General features: G+C 46.0%; 2 protein-coding genes across 3 annotated transcripts; both read left to right on the forward strand.

Annotated features, from left to right (window-relative positions):
• On the forward strand, positions 1-5,905 carry cog7 (component of oligomeric golgi complex 7). 2 transcript variants are annotated; one of them, XM_079293550.1, is made up of 17 exons: positions 1-484; positions 575-723; positions 831-947; positions 1,167-1,335; positions 1,430-1,512; positions 1,603-1,725; positions 1,922-2,120; positions 2,204-2,331; positions 2,478-2,632; positions 2,783-2,899; positions 3,049-3,114; positions 3,278-3,464; positions 3,546-3,686; positions 3,864-3,947; positions 4,149-4,263; positions 4,759-4,902; positions 5,066-5,905. In XM_079293550.1, the coding sequence occupies exons 1-17, from the start codon at positions 319-321 to the stop codon at positions 5,230-5,232; spliced, it is 2,310 nt and encodes a 769-aa protein (XP_079149676.1). In that variant the 5' UTR covers positions 1-318; the 3' UTR covers positions 5,233-5,905. The 2 variants fall into 2 exon arrangements, with proteins under 2 accessions (XP_079149676.1, XP_079149677.1); XM_079293551.1 differs by lacking the exon at positions 575-723 and having other exon boundaries at positions 364-484.
• A 1,670-nt stretch (positions 5,906-7,575) lies between these two features.
• On the forward strand, positions 7,576-16,923 carry LOC306795327 (ubiquitin carboxyl-terminal hydrolase 31-like; the record flags this gene model as incomplete). The annotated part of the gene is made up of 16 exons (XM_079293808.1): positions 7,576-8,121; positions 9,765-9,902; positions 10,163-10,251; positions 10,605-10,697; positions 10,947-11,082; positions 11,362-11,512; positions 11,714-11,894; positions 11,984-12,095; positions 12,187-12,281; positions 12,638-12,715; positions 12,883-13,012; positions 13,233-13,352; positions 13,601-13,826; positions 14,011-14,169; positions 14,259-14,411; positions 14,516-16,923. 16 exons carry the CDS (start codon positions 7,576-7,578, stop codon positions 16,006-16,008), a joined length of 3,900 nt encoding a protein of 1,299 aa, XP_079149934.1. The 3' UTR covers positions 16,009-16,923.
• Positions 16,924-24,261: the final 7,338 nt, after the last annotated feature.

The following is a 24,261-nucleotide window of genomic DNA, read 5'->3' on the forward strand; positions in this document are numbered from 1 at the left end:
TTGTTGTCAAGTGTCAGTTCCGCTGCCAGCTCAAAACGTTTAGAAATATGTGTTTACTTTTCTCCTTTTAAAGCCGTAGACATTTCAAAATAACTCTGGAGGAGGCCGTCGCCTTGCTGGAACTATATTTAGTTGTCATGGTAATTTCATTTTCCTGGGCTATTTATTTTATATTCGTCTCGAAGCCATTGTTTGGGAAAAATTAGCCAACGTTAGCAATGGGTCGATGACACAGACTGCACTGCAGCACAAGAGTTTGACCGAACACCGCCCGGCTCCTCGCGCTGGGGAGAGACAGTGAAGAGGCAAACAAAAAAAATGGATTTCTCCAAATTCCTGGACGATGAATTTGACGTGAAAGACTGGGTGAACGGCGCCTTCACGGTGGTGCAGAAGGACGCGCCGGGGAAGGCGGACACACACGCAGCCACACTCGTCATGAAACTGCAGCTGTTCATCCAGGAAGTCAACAACTCCATCGAGGGTGAGTATTGGAAGTAAACTAAGAGCGCTTTGCGTTGCAGCAGTGTGTAGGGTGGAGTCTTTAGGTGTGTGTGTGTGTGTGTGTGTGTAGAGAGCAGTAATCAGGCCCTGCAGAATATGCCCCGAGTGCTACGAGACGTGGAGGCTTTGAAACAGGAAGCTTCTTTCCTCAAGGAGCAAATGGTTCTGGTCAAAGAGGACATCAGGAAGTTTGAGCAAGACACCGTACAGTCTATGCAGGTGTGCACAGGTTCAAGCACTACGTCATTACCACATACTATATGTAGCATATGCATGCTATTAATTGTTATGCTTACTTTCATAATTGTGCGGCTCCTATTCACCAGGTGCTGGTGGAGATAGATCAGGTGAAGAGCCGCATGCAGCTGGCGGCTGAAGCTCTGCAGGAGGCTGACAAGTGGAGCACACTGAGTGCAGACATCGAGGAGACCTTCAAAACACAGGTATACATGACTGACAGGGTCGCTGGACTTTACTTGTTATACTTTGGTCTGCCCACAGTCATATCAATAAGACTGTTGGGAGTGGAATTCAAGCTTTTAATTCAATATATTTTAATGTTCAAGGAATTGTTCCAATTCATTAAAGTGTGCAAGACAACCAAGGCCATGGCCATTAAAATATTCATATTCACAAGTCATGATCTTATCTTTCTTTTCCAGGACTTTGCAGTCATTTCCTCCAAGCTGACCAGCATGCAGAACAGCCTGGCCATGTTGGTGGACACACCGGACTACTCTGAGAAGTGTGTCTACCTGGAGGCTCTGAAAAACCGTCTGGAGGCTCTGGCCAGCCCGCAAATAGTAGCGACCTTTAATTCCATGTCTATGAGTGAGATGGGCTTTTTGTTTCTCCTATTTATTCCAAGTTCAAGTCCTTTTTTTTCCCCCCACTGTAGCTCACTTTCCACATGTTTTCTCTGCAGACCAAGCCAAGCTGTTTGTTAAAGTCTTCACAGAGATAGATAGAATGCCGCAGCTCCTTGCCTACTACTATAAGTGTCACAAGGTAGGTCCTACGGGCCTCTCCCTTACCTTAATACTGAATTGATACAATGCATGCTCTAATGTTCCTCTACGTCTGTTTCGGCATCTCCAGGGCCAGCTGGTGAGCATGTGGCAGGACGTCTCTCAGAGTGAGCTCAGTCTGAATCAGCAGCTGTCTGAATTCTACGACACCTTGCTCTCCTCGTGGCACTCCCAGCTACAGTGGAGTAGCCAGGTGAGACACACCTGTAGACAACGATGCTAACACACTGTTTGAAAGGGCTGGATAGGGATCAGCAAGAAAAGTACAACACCAAATCATGGTGTGGTTATGGTTAACGTTGTTCATGCAGCAATAAGGGAGGCGATGTTTGTGAATACTCTCAGTGAGAATGCTCTTAATTGTTTGCACATCACCTGCACTGATCCAGGTGTTCAAGAACCCGTATGAGGTGGTGACAGTGTTGCTGATCCAGACCCTGGGGGCCATGGTCCCGTCCATCCCCGTGTGCTTGAGCTCGGCCGTGGAGCGGGCGTCCCAGGAGCATCGGCTCGACACGCTGCTCGAGCTCCACCACACCACGTCCACCTTCGGACACGGCCTGGAGGCCGCCATGTTGCCGCACCTGGGTCTGTGCAGAGACGCGACTGCAGATTGCTCCAGATGTGGGCGGAGTTAGGTCCTTACGTTCTGTCTTGTGTCCGCCCCCCAGGCGAGAATAATCTGCTGAAGGTGAATGAGCTGGTCTCTGCGCTGTACGACCCCTACAAACCTTATCAGCTACTGTACAGAGATCTGGAGGAAGCTCACCTCCTCATCCAGATCAGTGCTGTACCTTTGGTAAGACACACACACACACACACACACACACACACACACACACACAAGATAATAGTTTCATTAAAACGACCACAGCCACAACAGTTGTCCTTTTCTCTCTCTGCGTTTGTGTCGCCTGCTGTCTCCACATTCTCTCGCCTCCTCAGGAACACGGGGAGGTTATTGATTGTGTGGAAGAGTTGAGCCACTCTGTTGGCAAGTTGTTTGGCCTGGCCAGCGCTGCTGTGGACCGCTGCGTCAAACTGACTGATGGACTGGCCGTGTGTGGCCTCCTCAAAGCCCTCAAAGCGCTTTTCACCAAGTAAGTATCCTTTATTGTCAACTGTCTGAACACACTGCAAACACGTACTATGTAACTCTTTTGCTTCATTAATAGAAATAATTTGCTTACGTTTTTGGTCTGTGTGGACCTTACTTTCTGTTGCCAGCGTTAACATTGTCCTTGGTCTAGGTATGTGTCGGACTTCTCCACAACACTGCAGTCGATCAGAAAGAAGTGTAAACTGGAGGATGCACCAAGTGCATCGGCTTTCCAGGAGGACTGGACAGCCTTTCAGAACTCTGTCAGGTTAATGCAACCTTTTTAAATCGTTTACACTTTGAGACAATTTCATTAGAATGCAGATTTTTGCCACCGTGACCTGGCAGAAAATAAGCAGGCATGCATGCATGCATGCATGGATGGATGGATGACTGGTTCTATGTTGTGTTCTGCAGGATTATTGCCACTTGTGGAGAACTACTCAGACAATGTGGAGCCTTTGAGCAGCAGCTGTCAAACAAGTAAGAGATGTGTTTATGCTTTTATATTCCACAATGTTCTAGTTTTACCCTAAACCATTCATCTAGTTGACATGTGACTCACGGGCCACCCTGCCAACAAGACACAATGTCAGATTCCAAGGAGTCACGTGCGCTCTCTTAACACAATCGATACTTCCCATAGGATCCTGGGCACGGCCGGTAAGTACTTGTCAGAGTCGTACAGCCCACGCAGCCTTGCAGGCATCCAGGAGGCGAGCTCTACAGAGAGGAGGAGCACCACCAGGAACCCCTGGCAGGAATACAACTACCTTCAGAGGGGCAATATGACGGAATACAACAGCCTGATGGAAGTCCTGTACTCCCTGAAGGTACGGAGCAGGGCAAGGTGTCGGAATGATTGTTACCGAGGTTCCTCTGCAGCTGTGTTTAATGCATGTTTCCGGTTGCAGGAGAAGGGCACAGGTAACTCCAGCCTGCTCACCGAGCCCAGAGCAGCTCTGGCCAGACTCAATCAGCAGGCCAACCAGCTGGCCTTCGACTCTGTCTTCCTGCAAATCAAACACCAGCTCTGTCTCGTCTCCAAGATGGAGGTGATTACGTGTCGGGTTACCTCGGGATTTGGTTTTGAAATACTGATTGGCACGATTTGAGTGCATCGCTGAGAGCTTTCTGGACCGCCTTCGTGCGCGTGCGTTCGAGCGCTGCACGTACTGCGTCTATTTTAATCTTGCCTCGTGGTTGTTTGACTCGTTCGTGTTTGTGTGCAGAGACAAGAGACACCTGGTTTTGGAGAGAGCTACACGGAGGATCTGCCTACTTTCAGCCTGTCACCGCAGGAATACATCTCAAACGTCAGTCCGCTTTGGCTGGAATTAATACGTCATGATATTCAATTAATACAGTTCCTAAATCATAATTAAGAAGATTTGAAATGTGCAGTGCAGACAAAAGAACAAGAGGACAACTTGCCTCATAAGATGCAGTCTTTTTTGTGCACATTCACAGCTTTATACTGTAGTTTCTCAAACGATGAGTCGGCCCTTCCCTTCCAGATCGGGCAGTACCTCATGTCTCTGCCTCTCCACTTGGAGCCATTTGTGACTCAGGAGGACCCGGCCCTTGAGATGGCCCTCCATGCTGGGAAGCTGCCTTTCCCTCCAGAGCAAGGTGTCTCGCCATCGACCGTCCTCCCAATCTAATGTTCCACGTGATGTATTTCTTCTCTGTGTCCTTCCTCCTACGTCTGCACCCTTTCCTTCCTTTCTGTGTATATCCTGAGCATGAAACTTAGTGACTGATTTTACTACGATCCTCAACATACAACATACAGTCAGATATCTGTGATTTTATATATTATAAAAACATGTCCATACACCAAATGCAACATAAATAGAAAGGAAAGATGGCGAAAGTTAGATGTAAAGTAGGTATTTAGGGTAACATAACATGAAAAAGGTGACGCAACATTACAGTATTCTTTACGACAACCGTAAATCCAAAGAGCTGAGAGGTCAAATTGTTATCCGTACAAATGGTTCAAAGATATGTTATTGTCATTAGCTGGGTTAGCTTAGCTTCCATCTCTGCTCTACCTCTCTGAATCACTCCCCTCACTCACTGTTCCCGTTCCACCTTGTGTAACATCACCTTCTTCTGTCTCAGGCGATGATCTTCCCGAGCTGGACAACACTGCAGACTACTGGCTGGGCTCCATTGCTCGGGCCACCATGCAGACCTACTGCGATGCCATCCTGCTCATCCCCCAACTGAGCACTCGTTCCACCAAACAGCTGGCCACAGATATCGGTACAGTCGACCAGAACGCCGGCCGGACACGCGTGTAGTCAGCAATTCTCTGTGATTGGTTTAGCAAAAAAAAACAACGACATTGTTATTCATTAATTCCATGATATGGTGGCTCCCAGTGGATGTAATGTGTTGTGGATGACTCCTGTTCCTGCTCCACCAGACTATCTGAGCAATGTGATGGACGCTCTGGGCCTGCAGCCGTCCCGCGCCCTGCAGCACATCGTCACCCTGCTGAGGGCCAAACCAGAAGACTACAGGCAGACCTCCAAACCGCTGCCTCGCCGGCTGGCCTCCACCATCGCTGCCGTCCGGTGCATCGACTACTGACGGCAAAGGGGGAGAGGAAGATGGAGTCTAGGGACAGTGGCTCTCGGAGCGGCACTGGGGACTCGCAGGCATGTTTTGCAAATGAAGAAGAATGTGTCGTCAACAGTAGCTGGTAAACATGTTACAGTCCCTAAAGTCTCATGCAGAATTTTAGTCCTGTCCAAATGAGTCTGGCATTCATGGTGTTGTTAATAGTTTGAAATCAGGGTGGTTCAGACTTTTTTTTTATACTGATTGTTGTTAAACTAGTGTGACTTTGAATGATCAATGGTGAGGATGCCTTTAACTAACTCACTGTAATACATCAGGGGATGTGTGAGAGCATTTATAATCGATATGACTGATGTACTGTATTCGTTGTTGATTATTTGTCATACTAATATGATGTTAAATTATATTACGGTAATATTTCTGATATAAGCTGTATTGTTTTTGGTTCAATGAGCTTCACATTCAGCAGTTCAAAATTAAAATTAAAGGTGAGCTCTCTCGTATTTTCAGAATCATGAAAATCTTCACATCAACTTAAATGGCGCCTATATTGTGTTATCATATGAAACCCTTTTGATCAAACTATTTTTTTAATCAACGAGATGAAATAGGGGGTTGAATGAGTTTGTAATGTAATCTTTCTAGTTCAATAAATGAATGGCCTTTTCTGTTAAATATGTCACACATGCCACATTTGAGTCTAATTTTGTTCTTTACTGACGTTGAATGTATTTGCCCCGTCGGGGGAATATATGCAGAAATAGAAGACTCCACTGTGACACACAGGTCGGACTGAGAACTGTTACACCGCGGGGGCTTCTAAGATTTAAAGTAGTGCTTAACATTATAAGACTGGTTGGGAGACTTTGATGGTCTTTTTCACTTTGTCTGACGACAAGATTATTTGTGCTGAAAATATACGTTTATTGAGGGAAACATGTTTCGATGATGGATTATTGATTTAACTTGTTTTTTCAAGCAAAAATACCAAACATTTCCTATTTCAGGTGTTTTCCAGTGTTGCTGCTTTACTGTCTCAGTGGAGATTAAATATCTTTCAATCGCACTAAAACAATTTGTAGACGTCACCTTGGGCTTTATGTAATAGCGATGGACATTTTTCACTATTTCTTGACATGTTAATTGTTATAATCAGCAGACTAATAATGATGATTAATAATGAAAAGTTATTTGTGTAAAAAAACAATGAATTGTATTAATGACTAATAGATTTTACGATATATTTTTTGCGGAGGAAACGAGCAATTTGTATTGACTGATAAGTACACAAATAAAATCAAACTCCTTGCAATACCCCTGAATGGGCACATGCCGTCCAGAGGCGGGGATGGAGCATCATCCAGCATCACGCTGTACCTGCTCTCCTCCAACATGGACCAGTGTTTGGCCCTGACGTCAGCCGTTACCGCCCTGCCTGCAGTATCGGTGTCCACAGATGAGGATGAGGATGATGGAGACGGGAGAAGCGGCCTCGCCATGAATCCCACCCGGAGAGGGAATTAAAGCAGCACGGAGAGTGAGACAAGTATTTGGACACAACAACAACAACAACAAAAAACACCGAAACGTCAACCTTTCACATCTGGCCCCCGCGAAGAGATATGCCCCTACGGCGGCCAAACGCGAGGGAGTGACGGGCTGCGCCGCTCCGGTCGGGGTGTTCCTCAGTTTGGGAGAGCTCCTGCGAGCGCGCACACTGTGGAGGCGATTTTAGGGAAGACATCCACCGGGTAAATATACCACCAACCGGGCGGTTTTCAACAACACGGGTGGATCTGATGAGCAGAGGTGAATAAATGCCCTTTTTAAAAGGGTGGAGCTTCTTGAATAAATGATGAGGAATTCCGCTCGCCACTCTCAGCCTTATTGCGAAAGGTTGATTTGATGTTTATGTCTGGCGGACACTGATACCCGACCACGGGGACTTGTTTTTTTTGTGTGTGTCCGAGCAATGACACAGGTGATGTTATGTCACCGGAGCGAGCGCTAGAGACGATGGCTGCTGCCTGGTGCGGGACCACCCCGAGCTTTCACGTGAAGCGCCCTGACAGCGGCTCTCCACGGAGGCTGTTTATGCAATCCGACGCAGTGTTGCAAGTGGGCTGATCTGATGCTACTCTGCTGTCTCCCCGTGTGATACCATCAGCCCCTGAAGAACTGCCGGGCCTTCTGTGTTTCTGTGAAATATGCTCGGGCCTAAACATCACAAAGTGAACGAGCTGTCACGGCGCGCGGGATGAGGCGATGCTCTTGAAGAAAAGGGGCCATTTCTGGATTTAAGGCGTAAAACGCGCGCGGTGGTTGTGGGAGCGAAACGAAAAAAGAGCCATCATGTCGAAAGTTGTCAGCAGCAAGGAGAAGAAATCCTTCAGCAAAAAACTCTTCCGGAGAAGCTCGGTCCGCTCCGTCGGGAGCTTTATGAACAGAGTTCTCCGGACTCTGTCGACTCTCTCTCATTTCGGTACCGACGAGCAGGCCGCCGAGGATGAGAAGGACGACGCCTCTCTGAACCCGACCACCACGGGAGGCTCGCTCCCGTCTGACGACAGCGACTGCGGGGGGTTCCCCTTCGGCGACAAGGTGCCGGGGGTCGCCGGACTCAAGAACCACGGCAACACCTGCTTCATGAACGCGATCCTGCAGTGCCTGAGCAACACGGAGCTCTTCGCCGAGTACCTGGCTCTGGAGCAGTTTAAAGGGGGGGAGACGAGCAGCAGCGGCGGCAACGACAAGGCCAAGTCCAACGGGGTGCTGGTGCAGAAGAAGGGGAGCCAGCAGCAGCAGCAGGACTCCGGGGAGGTGACCGAGCAGCTGTCCGGTCTGGTCCGGGCTCTGTGGACCTTCGAGTACACGCCTCAGCACAGCAGGGACTTCAAGGTAGGCTGTGGCTCGTGCAGGGCTCCTAACTGGGAGCCTGCTTAATCTCACAACAGCTGCCGAAAAGACAGCAGATGTGCAGATGTGGCTGTAGAGCAGTGCGCATTGACACGATTTAGAGTCTGACGAGAATAAAGTTTCCATTTCAACAGTGGAACTTGAAAGAAGCCGAGATGTCGGGAGAGGATCATAGGCATCTAACATGAACTATGCTGCGCAATCCTACTTTGTGAACAATCAGCAGTGATAAAAACACATCTTTTCTATGCTGTCAATGCGGACATCTGTAACAGCAGATGCAGTTGCTTTGATCCGACCGGTTGGTACAGATATGCCTGTGAGTGTATTTCAGATATGACAGGGTCTATAGATGCAGTGATTATGCACTGGCCTTGAGCGACTGCTTTGCTTGTCAACACGCCTCTATAGCAGCATCCCTCATATTGCAGTATGGTGTTGAGTCTGTCCTCTAAAGCAAACTTACTTTATGTATGAAAACACAAGTTTCTGTCTTTGGACAATAATCATATTCCAGCACAGCTCTGATTCCGGTTTATTTGCGACTACAATAGGAGAACACATCCTAATGAAACGGGTGAAGTCCAGCTGAGTCCTAGATCTGAGCCGGAATATCACTCATCTGTTCTCGGAGACGCTTTATTGTCTGTGCCACACTTCTCAGCTTTTGTTGCCGCCTCGTCTGCTTTTTCATCGTTTCGCCTCATGAACTCGTATTCCGGCGCTTAAAAGTTTGTCACGATCACAAAGGTTTGTTCTTTATTTACATATCTCTGAGAACCTATTTGCTTCTCTCAAACCTTCAAAGTACATAATGGGAGGAACTAAATTGATCAGGGCCATAAAACCTTGGTTGCCAGCCAAAGTACAAACTGTCTTATTGGAGAATAGATTATTCTCTCCTGAGTGTGAGGCCTTGAATCTGTATAACTCGGTTAGGAAATGAAGCACAAAAACCCCAGACCATCAGAGTGTTCCTCAACTGTGGTGTCTACTTTGTGAGGAACAAAGAATCCCATGAAAAGCTTCAAAAGCTTCTTTTTTTTCTCGCTGATGTAAATAAATGTAATTCTGGCTGGTAACATCCCGAGCTGTTGCCGGATCGTTCCTAACATGTTCATGCAGTAGAATCTTTCCTTTCTCTTTTTCTCCAACTGATACATCACAACCTTGAATGCAGCGAGTTGGGCTTCAGCTTAAACATGCTCTTTGTTGTGGTTAGTGGGGGATTACAGCTCAGCATGTGTGGGTTTTGCGCCCGGACCACAACATGAGGCTAAACCGAGTGCACTTAAAGATCATTAGGAAGGCCTCCGTAATAACAACACGGGGGAATTATCCTCTGTGACTCAGAGTCCAGGATTGGTTTGAGGATTATCTCGTTGTGCACACCATCCAAACCGCCCCAGAGCACGATCTACACGAACCCTCGTGATCACACATCGCCTTCAAAATGACGAACCGTCACCCGCACCTCTGCTGACCTTTCAGATTGTGCCGATCGACATCCTGGTCAAGCGTGCTGAATATTTTATGACGAGCCAGTGACGTCAACACAATCATTTCTGTTTTTTAGGAGCAGCTTTGTCCACTTGAGCCGTGTGCTTTTCTTTGCCCCGCTGCAGAATGTGGTGTCCAAGAGCGCCCTGCAGTTCAAGGGTAACTCCCAGCACGATGCCCAGGAGTTCCTCCTCTGGTTGCTGGATAGAGTTCACGAAGACCTCAACCATATCATCCACCCTGACATCAGACCCCCCGGGAAGGTAAACAGCAACTTAGAGCTCAGCTGTCCACTTTAGAGAACTCTACATCCAGCTAACAGACCAGGGCAAAGTCAATATCGGGAAAATGAATATGTTTTGACAGGACGTTGCCCCGTTTGTGTTTCCCATCTGAACAACGTTGCAATAAACTGCATGTTGCGATGCTATGAACTGAACTCCTTTGTAACTGCCTCTGTTGTATAACATGATATTGTATTGGTTTACCAAATAATTGTTGGGTGTCGATCGTGTTCCCCCAGCCGCCAGTAGAAGAGGAAAATGCCCCTGAAGGATCTCCGCTTCCAGCACCTGGCTCTTTCGTACAGGAGTTGTTTCAGGCACAATACAGGTGAAACTTTCAAATATATGATATTCGCTCTCATATATTTTATGATATATTGTTCAAAGAAAGTACCCAACATGCTGTATCTTCTACGTCAAGGGTAACTTTCTGGAAAATCTGCCGAACACACAACTTTGTGACAAAATATTCTGAACTCAAGGTTCACTCACCAGCTTTCTCCAGAGCTTGTGAGCATGTGCATGTTAGGAAGTTGATGCTAAGCTAAGCTAACCTGCTGCTCAAATGAGAGTGGTATCAATCATCTTATCCAACTCTCGACAGTGAAGTGAAATGAACATTGAACCATTGCTTTAAAATGATGCCAGCTGCTTTGAATTGTTCCCGTCGTGTCTCTGTAGGTCCTCCCTGACTTGCCCTCACTGCCAGAAACAAAGCAACACCTTTGATCCTTTCCTCTGCATCTCACTGCCAATCCCCGTACCTCACACACGGTAAGGTGACTCTGCATCTAGTGAGAAAATATCCATCAAAAAAAAAAAAAAGAAGCAGTCCCTGTATCCCAAAAAACAATGAGACAAGACCCAGTCTGAAGCCGGCACTAAAAAGAAGTGTCAGACGCAGCCGAGACAAACACCGACGGGAGAAAGTTCCAATTAGAAGACGCTGTCTGTCTTTGTAAAACATCAGTCCAGCCGTGGTTATGAAACAGCCAATTCATTTCAATCTGTCTTGTGTTGCAGGCCCCTGTATGTGACAGTGGTGTACCAAGGAAAATGCTCCCACTGCATGAGAGTCGGGGTGGCCGTGCCTCTTTCTGGCACCGTGTCCAGGCTGAGACAAGCTGTGGCCACAGAGACCAAAATCCCTGCCCAACAGGTGCTGTCTTATTGGACACTTCCTCTTTTTAAAGCCGTTAAGGCATCAAAATGAAGAGGATTAAAGATGGGGTGTGCTACTTCGAGGAAACTGGAGGGTAATGGCTGCAGTGAGCCATTAGAGAATTTGGTGTTCAAGTTTGTACTTGGAATGCAACTATTTTATCATCGGTGCTTTATGAATATCCAGTGTTTGTATTTCAGAATATAAAGCCTCTTTTCATGTTTGGACACACCCCCTCTTGTTAATCCCTGCTTTTCTTCCCTCGTCTCTGCTCAGATCGTCCTCACTGAAATGTACTTTGACGGCTTCCATCGCTCCTTCTGTGACGACGACGACGACCTCGAGATCATTCAGGAGAGCGACTCCATCTTTGCCTTCGAGACGCCGGAGCTGTTCAGACCGGAGCAGATCCGCTCCAAGCGCGGCGGTACGACATCCTGTTTCTTCCCCCAGAAATGAGTTTGGCTATTTGTACGCTGGTAGGCGTCCATATTAGACAAGAAATGGACGAATGTCGGTGAAATGCTTTCGTCAGGGAGCTGCTACGCACACTCGCCAAGCGAATTGGATCGGCGTTTGCGTTTTGTTTTGTTGAATTTTGTGTCTTTACATTTTGTGTTTACTACAGGGAGCCCGCATGCAAATCTCAACCATAACAACCTAAAGTACAGCACAGATCATAATCGGATATCCACACAACTACAAGAGCCGACAACACCGCCTCAGAGTCCCAACAAGAACAGCGGACAGGCGGAGAAGATCGTCTTGCTGGTGTCCAACAGAGCCTGCGCTGGACAGCAGGGACGCAGGTATAGAACAACATTTCTGGAGGTTTGGATTATTATCCAAAAGATATCTTTAAAACGGATGCTTTTTGTTTTTTTTGTAATTCCTGCAGGTTCGGTAATCCATTCATTCTGTATCTGGAGCGCACGGTGACATGGGACGTACTTCAGAAAGAGATCTTGGAGAAGATGCGGCATCTATTGCGCCCTGGAGTCTTGGTGCAGGTATAGCCACTCATTACAGACTCTTTGATGTGAATTACCTTTCCGTTTGTGTGTCACGTCTTTCCAATGTCTCATCTTTGATGGTCTGCAGGTAGGGCCCTTCACGTTGCGTGTGGTAGGAGTGGTCGGAATCACGTATCTCTTGCCTCAGGAGGAGCAGCCGCTCTGCCATCCCTCCGTGGAGAGGTAATGCCACTTGTCGACCACCAGGGGCGGACGTGTGTCGCCGCACTTGAATAGTCGTTATGTAAAGCCTGCAGTGAGTCCAATCCCCTCGAAGTGGATTGAAGAGCTCCAGTATGTAGGCCAACTCTTCGGCGGAATATTGATGTTAAAATATCTCCTGAGATGTGTCATAGCTTGTCTGGGCTTTTATCGATTTTCTTCTAAAAATGTCTTGACAGTCTTAAATTAAAAACGTACTCTCGTGTCGCCTCCAATAATCCTGTCCTGATAAACGATGAATATCAGCTAAAAAACAAAAACGATAACTATAATGTTGTAATAATGTTGTTATAATGTCTTCATCTTATTTTCAACAGGGCATTCAAGTCTTGCGGTCCTGGAGGGCCACCTCATGTCAAAATTGTCGTTGAGTGGGACAAGGAGACGAAAGACTAGTAAGTGTGACCTGAAGCAACAGTCCCACGCACTTTACCAAGCTCAGGGCTGACGTGTGAGGTCTCCTCTCAGAGCTCTGCATTTTAACAACACAAATGCATGTAGTAAATGTCTTTTGAAGTTGCGTGTGATCCCTCTGTGACTTGCGCCGTGTTCTGCCTTGCAGTCTGTTCAAAAGAACTGAGGATGAATACATCCCAGATGCTGAAAGTGTGCGTCAAGCAAAGGAGCAGCACCTGCAGCCCCAGACCTGCTCACTGGCCCAGTGCTTTCAACTCTACACCAAAGAGGAACAGGTAGGCGGGGACACGGCTAGGCTGCAGTAGTCCTCAGACTATCACGGATGCTGAAGAAGTATTATGTTTTTGCGATACGATATTGTTTACCGAATGTTTAAGAAATGGCATCAAGTCAGACATTTATTATACAGAAAACACATGTTAACAGGTAAAAAACTAACACAAACTGGAGTTTAGTTGCTCTTTAATCACAGATTTCTCTTCACGTTCACTTCAGCTCGCTCCTGATGATGCATGGCGATGTCCTCACTGTAAGCAGCTTCAGCAGGGCAGCATCAAGCTCAGCCTGTGGACCCTGCCAGACATCCTCATACTGCACCTGAAACGCTTTAGACAGGTACTCTTCTGCACAGTCTTAATAAAACACAAGGTGCCGAAATGCAACGATTTCTAAAAGTGAAAGAAATGACCAGTGGCCCCCCTTCCCCCACTTCCTACCCCCTGCTTCAAGCACCCTTTGCCCGGACCACACTCATCTTCGAAGTCTGCCTTCATTTTGATCTCATCGACACACATGTAAAGTTTCACCCGACACTATCGCTATAAGCTTATAGAACAACTTGATTTCCATAAATGTGTCCTTAGGACGGGGATCGACGAATGAAGATGCAGAACATGGTGAAGTTCCAGCTCACAGGCATGGACATGGCGCCCCATATGGTGAAGAGGAGCCAGAGCAGCTGGAGTCTTCCCTCTCACTGGTCGCCATGGAGACGGCCCTATGGGATGGGCCGTGACCCAGAGGACTACCTGTATGACCTGTACGCAGTGTGTAACCATCATGGGACCATGCAGGGAGGACATTACACAGGTAATGGAGCAGCAACACCAACCCATCATCTGAATCACAAGCGCTTTACTCGCCAAATGTACAATGGAAATAATAATGAAATGCTGATTTATTCTACAAACACAGGTTAAGAATAATAACCAATGGCTTGTGGTTGTTGTATTAACTGATTTTCTATAACATTGACTTGCCTTGTGTCTTGTAGCTCACTGTAAGAACTCTATAGATGGACAGTGGTATTGCTTCGATGATAGTGATGTTCAGCCCATATCTGAAGACGAAGTCTGCAAGCAGACCGGTTACATCTTGTTTTATCAGAGACGTGCCACAATTCCATCTTGGTCTGCCAACAGTTCTGTGGGAGGTAATCGTTATTGATATCAGCTTGTACAATCTCTGCTTTTCATGTTTCAACATCATACGTGTCCAACCGCTGTCTGTCCGGGACTTTAGGATCCACCAGTTCCTCTTTGTGTGAGCACTGGATCAGTCGGCTGATGGGGAGCCGTCCACCGAGCCAAGCCTCATCTGGTTCCTCCAGGCGCACCTCGCTGGCCTCCCTCTCCGAGTCAGCTGAGTTTGCTGGTGAACGGAGCGAGGATGATGGTGATATAGACTCCTCCAAATCTGAATTCTTTTCAATGCTTCACAGGTGACACGTATTTTCCTCAAGAATCGTACACATTGATGCTTGTCTTTCTACCACGCAGGCTTGTCGATCCGGCCAGCGGTAAGGGGCATGCAAAGACAAACGTTCTCCTCAAGATCGTCCATTGCCAGCCCGCTGGTGCTCAGTGAAAATGTCACGAAACCATCCTGGTCCCACTCTGCTAAGCTCCAACTCCGTTCCAACTCGCCCTCGCGCTTCTCCCTGGAATCCCACTCCTCCCCGACGCTGGAGAGGATCGGAGAGGTGGTTGATACCAAGCTGTCCCCAAAGCTGGACACAGCGTCAGGGGGCAAGTCGGCCCTTGCGGCTTTGGATAGCAACCCAGGCAGTAAGAGGCTGATGGAGCAGGTTCACTCCAAGACTGTGGCTCAGGCAGAGCAGAGGAGCTCCACCCAGACTGGGGACAACAACAATGCGGCCACGGCTGCTGAGCAGCTCAGTCCTCGACACGGGGCAGCTGCAAAGGACCCGAAACAAAGAACCGGCGCTGCAGATAGCGCCTGCGTTAAAAGGACCTCAGCAAGTCCCAAGAAGCGCCCTGCCACGTCCTCAACATCGTCCAGCTCTCTGTCTCCTGCATCCCCAGCCATTGACAAGTTACCGTCTCGAACTCAGACCAAGAGTGCAGCATCAGCGTCATCGCCCAAGGACAAGAGCGATGGACCACCTAAAACTAGCAAGGCTGGTTCCTCGAGAACAGCAACCCCTTCCAAGAAAGGGTCATCCCAAACCCCGGAGGTACTACACCCTGACTCTGCCCAACAGAGGAAGAGTGGTACTCCAGGATTACAAAGCTCACACCCTCCGAGGAGGACATCGCCCAGAGGGGGAGGCGAGAAAAGCTCAGCCTCAGCAAGGACTAAAGCAGCAGACAGGAGCGCTAGCCGTGAATCCTCACGGAATAACGTGCTCTCAGAGAAGAAGGTCAGCCATGGAGGGCCTCCCCGGTCCAGTGCTGCTAGCAGAGCAGAGGGCAGGCCGGCCCGTGCTGTGGAGAACAGGGCACCGGGCCGGAGCTCGAGCAGTAGCTCCTCCATGGCAAGTCTCCGATCTTCGAGTGTCGGTGTTTCCTCTGCGAGCGCAGCCCCGCCATCAAGGGGAGCTCGAAGTAACAGTAAGACAGAGGACAAAGGTTTGTCCTTCTTCAAAACTGCTCTGAGGCCCAAAGAGACGCGGAAGTCAGCCGATGGTGGGAAAGCAGGGGTGGGAGAGGCTAAAGCGAGTCCGGAGGACGGTGCCGGGGACGCGTCGAGAGAGGGAATCCCACACGGAGCAAGCAAGAAAGCCCAGAGTGCGGCTTCAGAGGCCCAGGCTAATGGGACCACAGCCAAAGACAAAGAATCCTCAAAGGCGTCCGCTGCAGCTAAGCATTCACTGCTGCCCTCCACAAAGTCCAAGCTCTCTGGGGCAGAAACGGCCAGCCAGTCCTCTGCCAATGCAAAAGACCCTTCGAAGAAAGAGCCCGCTAAAAAGACAATGCCGTCCAGGAAGATCCCTATCAGCTCTTCACAAAGTAGCCAGAGGGCCAAGTGACATTCTTTTAAAGGCCTGATAACAATCTCTCCAGTGCAGCTCTGAGGTGTTTCAACCATCAAACCAGACCCGGCGTCTGACACCTTTAAAGCACCTGTAGCTCTTCAGTGGTGACTGAATACCAGCTGCTACACTTACTGTCCACATTGTTCAACAGTTATTTAGGAATGGATTTTAACGAAGCACTTTGTATGGATTGCATTGGTTTTGAGGAATAGTATACTGTGTTATAAACACGCATGGACCGCACATGTATTGACTTATTGCCTTGTTCTGTCTGTAGCATAGTTGGGAGGAGTACATCTCAGATGGAGGTGAAAATAAAAGTGACTTTGCACAAGACGGAAAGCAGATACAATGGTGGAAAGAAACTTTTGAGACACAACAAACACGGCCGACTCAGTCACCAGAGGAAGTTTACTGGCAATTGTTTTTGTCACGCTGATACAGTGAAACACTGAATTATTTCCGAAAATCTTCATGTACAGCTCTCTGTCAATATTGAGAGCCACATGTCAACAAACATCAGTGCCTCAGAGAATCAACGTATTTAATCGGAATCGTATAACTGCGGGTGTTGGTAAATTTATAATTCAATTTTAATATTTATTATTGAGCACTGGAAATGTAATTACAAGTCGACGATGAAGACACGATGAAGCCTATTTAACCTGAAACCGCTGTTTACATGATGCTCCTTGATGTAGTCATTGTGCAACAGCCTTAAGCAGTCCTTGTGCAGCCAGAACGAAGACTCGTGGGGGGGAAGTGCAGGAAGGGATGAAGGGATGTGTTGTTGGTGTTAAATGTCTGGAGACGTCCGGTTTTGTAATGGTTCCGAAATGTTTGTGTTTTATTGACCAGTAATGACCCGTTACCCCCCCCCCCCCCCCCAAGACAACCTCACAACCCGTCCCCACCTCTGCCCTCCAGCTGCTGATGCCAACACTTAAACCTGTCCGTGTAACCTCATGGGGGGGGGGGGGGGGGATCAGCCTCTTCAAGACTGCCAGACATCTCCAAAACATTCCTCTCAGATGAACACAGGGTTAATTTTAAAAAAGCCACGACACGCACACACATATTCAAAGACAGCTGGGTTACCTTGGTTGAAAAACAGCATACGTGTACATAGAGCATTATGGTACGCTTGAGTCAGCCCGTCTTCTGTCGTCACGCGTGACATCGCAGCTCGTGCACATCGTTTCGCTTGCATTGCAGAGTAGATCAACGCCGAACGCACTCAGAGGAGAGATCGCCTGTCCACGAAGTATACGACAGTTGTTGCATGATAAATTGCTTATGCATGCACTTAACTATGCAAGCAGATTCTTGCTAATGCCCACACTGAGTATGTAGAGTACGTGCTACTCTTGGATGTGTATATATTTCTAACTGTATATTTTTCCAAATGCCGGCATCAGAGAGCATGTTAAGGCATCCTTTATTAAAGCTTTGTTTGCACATTTCTTCAAAGTAATATACATTTTGTATGAATGATAGGTATTGCTCATTCACCCTCTCAAAGTAAATCAACTCACTTGCAAATGAATCTTTCTGTATTGTATTCATTTGTCTCACATTTTTTCCTCACAATTTCCAACCTGTATGCACCTTTGAACGGGAGAGTTTAACTTTCATTCGTCATCTGGAATACGTTTGAGATTCATGGCGAACATGTTAGAAATCCATAAGTTCTGAATCAAAACATGTGGAACATTCCAGACAAGATGCTGAACTCGGCCTTCATAACCACGCTGTCTTCTGCTTTTGTCTGAAGATGATGCCCGGTATATTCTCTAGGATTTCATATTGTTTTTAATTCAGTTCTTGTACGGTATGATCAAACCTCAAACCTGTCTCAGACAACCTATACAACGAATGGCAGGTCAGCTGTACATTTTCCACTGGGAAAGACTGCGCGTGAGTCCCACACAAATCAGAATCAGAGTCCGAATTATAGATTTACTGAATGTGTGCAAATGTTCACCAGTAACCCACAAACTACTTTATGCTTTCTGACTCATGGTGCAGAATGAAACAGAGTATTATCTTGAGTGCCTGGTGGCCACAGTGTGTTGATACTGTGCTATAACATCCAACACGTGCAGTGCTGATAAACTGACTTATGCCGAATGAAAGGGTATGAATGAAACAAAACACTGCGGGGAAAGATTTATTTTCACAAATGCATGAGAACGATTCAAACTTTATATTTCTCCATTCATATCCTGCCATGTGAAAATGTTTGACATGTACTGTGTTTATCTTTTTGTGGAGTAGCAGTGCGTGTTGGCATTGATTCAACCATGCGAAACAAACTAAATAAAAATGTCATGTTTTTTTTTTGATGTAGCTTTGTATGATTTGTTTTACATTTACAGGTTCCAGCTTTTGAGCTGGTTTTCATTTTAATTTTATTTTTTTACAATCTTCATTCTCTCCACTGGGTGGAGCTCAGTGTTTGCCTAAAACCTCAGTCGACACAAATATAATGAGTGAGGGAAATAAAGCAACACGCTGAATTTGCCCCAGACAAGAATGCCCTTCAATTCCAACTTGTGAGATCACGAAGATATATATCGTGCCGTCAAAACGCGTCAGTGAGGGAGATGATGTGCTATTAAACTGCAGCACCATCATTTATTTAGAGCTGATTCAATTGTGCTGTTATTAGTTTGGCCCAAGGCTGGGCATATTAAGAGTTCATGCTGCCTCTTTCTCTTTCTATTCTTTCTTTTATACAACAGTCATCAGTTTTGGGAATTAGATTTTGACCCCTTTCACTTCTCACCTCTTGTGCAGAGAAGTGATGACATTAAAAAAGGCCTGTGGTGCGACGGGGCTGCGACATGTTTCTGTTCACATTGCAGCAGGAAGGCTCTGCGTCATGAAGCTTATCAGAAGGGAACATGTCTGGTGTGCTGAAAAGCGTGAAGTGGTTCGATTAACATGAATGTGATTAGAAAACTCACTGACTGCAACCCGGCGTAAGATCATCCTGTAAACGAGCCAGCCTCGAGTGCTGCAATCAATAACCATTTGCCAATTGTATCAGTTCCAAGAAACCATCATCAGCAAGACCTCAGTGGAGAATTCAGCAAACGTTTATCTGACATTAACACGCAAACCGTGACATCACCCCTCTTGACTCCTGAACACCATGCATCATGCTGAATTCGTTTATATGTCTCCATTTTGAGACGCTCCCTGCAGGAGATGATGAGCAGGACCTTTGTGATTGGCTTTCACGCTTTCACTGCGTGCTGTTTGGATGGATTGATGCAGTGATTGCTGGGGTGAAGGCAGAGTGGCCACAATGTCATAAACACCACTGTGATACAATACAATTGAATACAGTTTAATACAGTTTAATAACGCTTAAACGCTGCGAACCTCACAAGTATGCCGCAAAACTGTGCGTTTCATATTTTTTTTGTCGCCCAAGCTATATGTTTATATTACTGTGATGCAATAAAAACACACCAACCGACAGTACAGGCTAATGGAGTGGAGTGGAAACTCCATGATACAATTTCAACAAATTGCTGCTGCAGCGCTCGTGAACCACATCCAGATGTTTGTGATATGGTGTCCACCCTCTGATATTTCTACATGGTGATGTTTTTTTTTTGAAAACACAAAGGCGTCTTTAATATTTTAAAAGCCTCACAGAAAACACAAGAAAAAAGGAGTGAGAGACGAACACTTTTAAAACTTTATCGGCAGCTGAGTTGGGAATGTTGGTATTTATAGATCAGAAAGCATTCTGACATGCTTTTTTATTTTTATTTTTTACAGCAAATAGAGCCTTTTAAGCAATTAAATCATATAGCTTTTCCTAAAACAAGTGCAAAAATAATCTACTAATAAGGAGATGCTGCCATTCACCCAGTTTCATTCAAACATTTTCTTAAGTTCAATTTTTTTCAAGTGACAACAACACCTTAAAGTAAGAAGAAATAACATGAATTCATTCTCATTCTCCAATAAATAAAAAATTCATGAGCATTAAAACGCACGAGGAGTTTTGCTGCTACAGTCTGCTAAGTCTTGTCTTATTCAGCAGTTCTGGTGCAGTTGATGCTGTCCATCTGCTATTTCTAGTTATTTTAAAGTGTATGAGCCTCCCTGTCCACTTAAGTGTCCTCACTACGTCCAGCAACCGACACCTTGCACAGCAACAACTGAAATACGAGAGAAAAGAATCTCATAAACAGCACAAACGGCTTCCTTCGGGAGCTTCTTTCATCAATTTTCATTTTCCTCTTATTGGCCACTCTGAGAGTCGGAGGAAAGTATTCTGAAAAGTGCATTTACCAAAATGACCACATTTCTTTTGATTTCTTCTCGGTGTGGGACCTTTTTTTTTTCCCGCTCTCTCCGCCAAATTAAAAACAAATTCAATTATTCACTTGTTTCAGGAGCGAGCGTGTCAATTATTTCTCTTCTCTTGAGTGATGCAGTTCTTTCTTTCCCTTTTAATTGGAGATGAAATATCTAGTGAGCCTTGAGTGCAGTAGGAGAGAGAGAGCTGCTCTTTAGGCAATGCAATATACATGACGCGTCATGTGGGACATCCACGACTGAATTACGGAACCCCGAGTGGTGCCTTGAAAACAACTTTAACACCCAATGAGACTGTGCTGTTGTTTGTGGCCCAGAGGCAACTCAACTGTTACAGGAATAGTCCTCGTAGTATCTTTCAGAAAGCATTTGGGGTCACAAAGCTATTATTTATGCACTAGAATATACAGAATACAACCAAGTCGCAGCTTTAATGGTAAGACAGTTACAACTTTAGGGCTTTGATTTATTAATTCATTACACATTTGAGGCAATTAAGTGCTGTTTCTGCTTAAGAAGGCAGAGGATATACTTAAAACGTTCACCTGTAAAATGCCTGGGACCCGGCAGCCATATTCCTCCCACTCGCTGCACATTCATTTCTCCTGCATAATGCAGAGTGGGTTGCTGGAATCCCAAGACCTTGCCAACACAAGAGGACTCATCATGCCATGAGAGCAAGGTGTGAAGTGTCAGAGTTGGACATACAGCCAGCGCATGTCTGCCACGCTTCCTCTGACACTCATCCTACACCATTGGCTGTGCAAGGAGTGACTGACTGCGAGGTTGATTATGCTTCTTCCAGCCAGTTGGTTGGCAGACAGACAGACTCATATCACCAGATTGCTGCATCAGCCAACGTGTGAGGCCACAGTTTCTGGCATCAGTGTGTCTGGGCGAACATCACAGGAATACTAAAAAGATGCAGAGATGTCAATCATCACCCAAAATGTTGGTTTTTTTTTCCTCCCCATTTTGTTGGCAGCAGTCTCTCCATCTTGTATCTTGTATCATCAGACACGTTTGCCTTTTGAGCAATGCTGAGATGGAAGACAAGGCTGCACAGGATTCTTGGGTTCTTGTGGGAGAGGAGGGGGGGTCTTTGATGTTGTGGAGTTTCATGGAGGCAAATAACACACTTTGATATTTCATAAACCATCTCTGCTCAAAAAAAAAGAAAAAGAGAAAAGCGGGCACAAACATCTGCACACACGCTCGAATGTGTGGTTTGAATTAACACCCGGCTTAAAGGTTTATCTTGGCCGCAGATATTTGTCTTGAACGCAGCACAGTTTGTGAAGCTGGTGAGTGAATATCTAAGGTATATATATATAAGGTAATATATTCATAAAAGCTGTGATGAGTGCAGCTGTCTCCAGCATCTGACATCCAATCTGAGACGAGCCGCCTGGGGAGGTTGGACCATCCTCCACTGTGCGAGTGTGAGTGTGTGCATGTGTTCACTGACGTCTACGGGCACAACAAAGACGTTATTGTCTGATAGAGTATAATTTAAATTTCTGTGAAAAAGAGCGCTGCAGGTGTATTTCCAAAAGTACTAAAGATGATCTTATGTTGCCTTCATATCTTAGATTGACCAATGGGCATATCAATGGTTAATGGAGCTCATCTTTTCATCAGGGTTGATCAAGATCAAAGATGGCCAGTCAATCACGATGTTATAAGATAAATATTTGTAGGCCTGTCAACTTCAATATGTTATTTATATATTGCAGTGCATGTATATTATCACTAATGCTTATAATTCAAGCCTAGCTCCAATACAAAGTATTTTTCTGATCAGATATTGTTTTAAACATCTTTCGCCCCAAATTTGTGTAGCAATTCAAACAAAACTTCCCCTTTTCACATCTAATTCTTCTTTACAAGACAATTAGCTGTAATTTAGTCTTTCAAATATTTGTCAAGGCATTTGCACAACAAACCAAGGCTGACGTGCAATTTAAAATCGCTGCACATTGGAGACGGCTGATGCAGGATCATCCCATCATCACAGCCCCCGAAATGTCATCCAGGTTCACCTCGCTTATTGGAATGCCCTGCTGATATTATTTGCAGTTTGGGGTTTGAAATCTGTGTTCATTACCTGAAAGGCACTTAAAAACTTTGGTCTGCAAATAGTTGAACATGTATCATTACGTATACTTGAGACTTGTGCCACAGTTGTCAGCACTTCATTTTAATTTGGCTACTAAGCCACTGGTGATTTGGACCACTGGGACATCCTGTCGGCTGCAGAAGTTAAACTATTCTGAAGCATTAGGACTGAACGAGGTTCACTGCTGAATCTCTGCCTCTGCAGTGTCAGCTGCTGTCTCACTCGGATACCAGGGAACCTCATTCTATCTCGTCCCAGGCACAGGACGAGGAATTCTGTGCCAAAGTGTACTATTTTAAATTCGGTGCAGCTTAAATGGAGCGTGCATGTAAAATGCATTTTTCCTGTAGGCATGCAAAACATTTTCGTTCATTGCATTGTTAACAATCATAATGTTAAAATGACTGAAACATTAGCGTTGCACAGAGCGATTGCTTTTGAAACATTCCTTTCCCAACTGCTTATATTTCCCTTCTAAGCTCATTAAAAATCCAAAAAGAGCGAATGTTTGAAGCTACATCAACCAGCGAGACTTCTGCAGATGAACTGCATGATGTGCATGATGGATGTGTATGAGGAACATCAGTGTGACATTTGAACTTATAAAGTCTATCTTCAGCCACTGGTGCTTGAATTTTGTATTTTTTTTGGTGCTTTGGAGAGAATACATTTTCTATTTTGATTTTCACTGAACCAGGTCAAAAAAACATATGGCTGCTTTAAGCGTTAATCAAGAGCAGATCACGATGTTCAAATAGTATTATCAAGAGAGCTCTCAGCCTCTTTGTCAAACTCGGTGGAAGATGCTCTTGTCCTTGAAGTCTTAGTAATAACTAGTGCTCATCAGCAGTACACCGTAGTTCTGTTCCCTTCAGCTCCTTCTGGTATTTTGAGCATTAAATCATGACCGGGCTGCTCTACAGCAAGGACATGAATCCCAATGTACGAAAAATCTTTAAAATCATATCAAGGAAATGGCTGATCAAGTCGTATTGTTTAATATCAGCAAAGAAAAAACATCACTTTGAACAAATCCTCATTAAGCCGAACAAACAGCTAATTAGCTGAAGTGCAAATAGGTCACTTTGTAGTGCTTCAAAATGCAAAGGGTTTGTGATTTGCATTGGCTGGTCCCTGAGGGAGTTCATATTTGAAAATAAAGCTGAGTTTGTGTGAGAGAGAGAGAGAGGAGAGAGAGAGAGAGAGAGAGAGAGAGAGAGAGAGAGAGAGAGAGAGAGAGAGAGAGGGAGTTTTGACCTGCACACAATCTCTGGAGAGCTGCTCACACAGCAGAGTCTAATAAGACTCTGCTGTGCTTGTTCTAGGGGATTGCTCCTCTCCAGCCCTCAGGCCTAATTAGGACCCATGTGTACGATATAGAGAGTTGCAGCTCTCAGTGAGGACTGGATACGCGCTCACCTGTGTGTGTTCAGACAAGCCACAGAAATGAGCTGCCGGCGAGTATGATGAAAAAGAAAGGGCATCAGCAGCCACACTGCCGATATGCCCCACCTGGAGGTCGTGCGGGTTTAATGAATGCTCGGAGAGGGAGCGAGAGAGAGACGGCGGGTGAAAGAGAAGCTGTGAGGAGAGAGAGAGAGAGAGAGAAAAGGCAGACGTCTGGGCTGAGCGAGGCTCACAGAGATTGGAGCATGATATAACGACGTGAGCAAATGATGCAAAGAACGAGGCGAGAGTGTGAACATACTGCGGAGTGAAAACAAGAGCAGATTTCAGGCTTCCCAAGCTCCTCTTTATTTGGGTGTCAAACACCCAGAAATCTTCAC

The sequence above is a fragment of the Melanostigma gelatinosum genome (assembly GCF_949748355.1).
Source record: "Melanostigma gelatinosum genome assembly, chromosome: 21".
Classification (NCBI taxonomy): Eukaryota; Metazoa; Chordata; class Actinopteri; order Perciformes; family Zoarcidae; genus Melanostigma; species Melanostigma gelatinosum.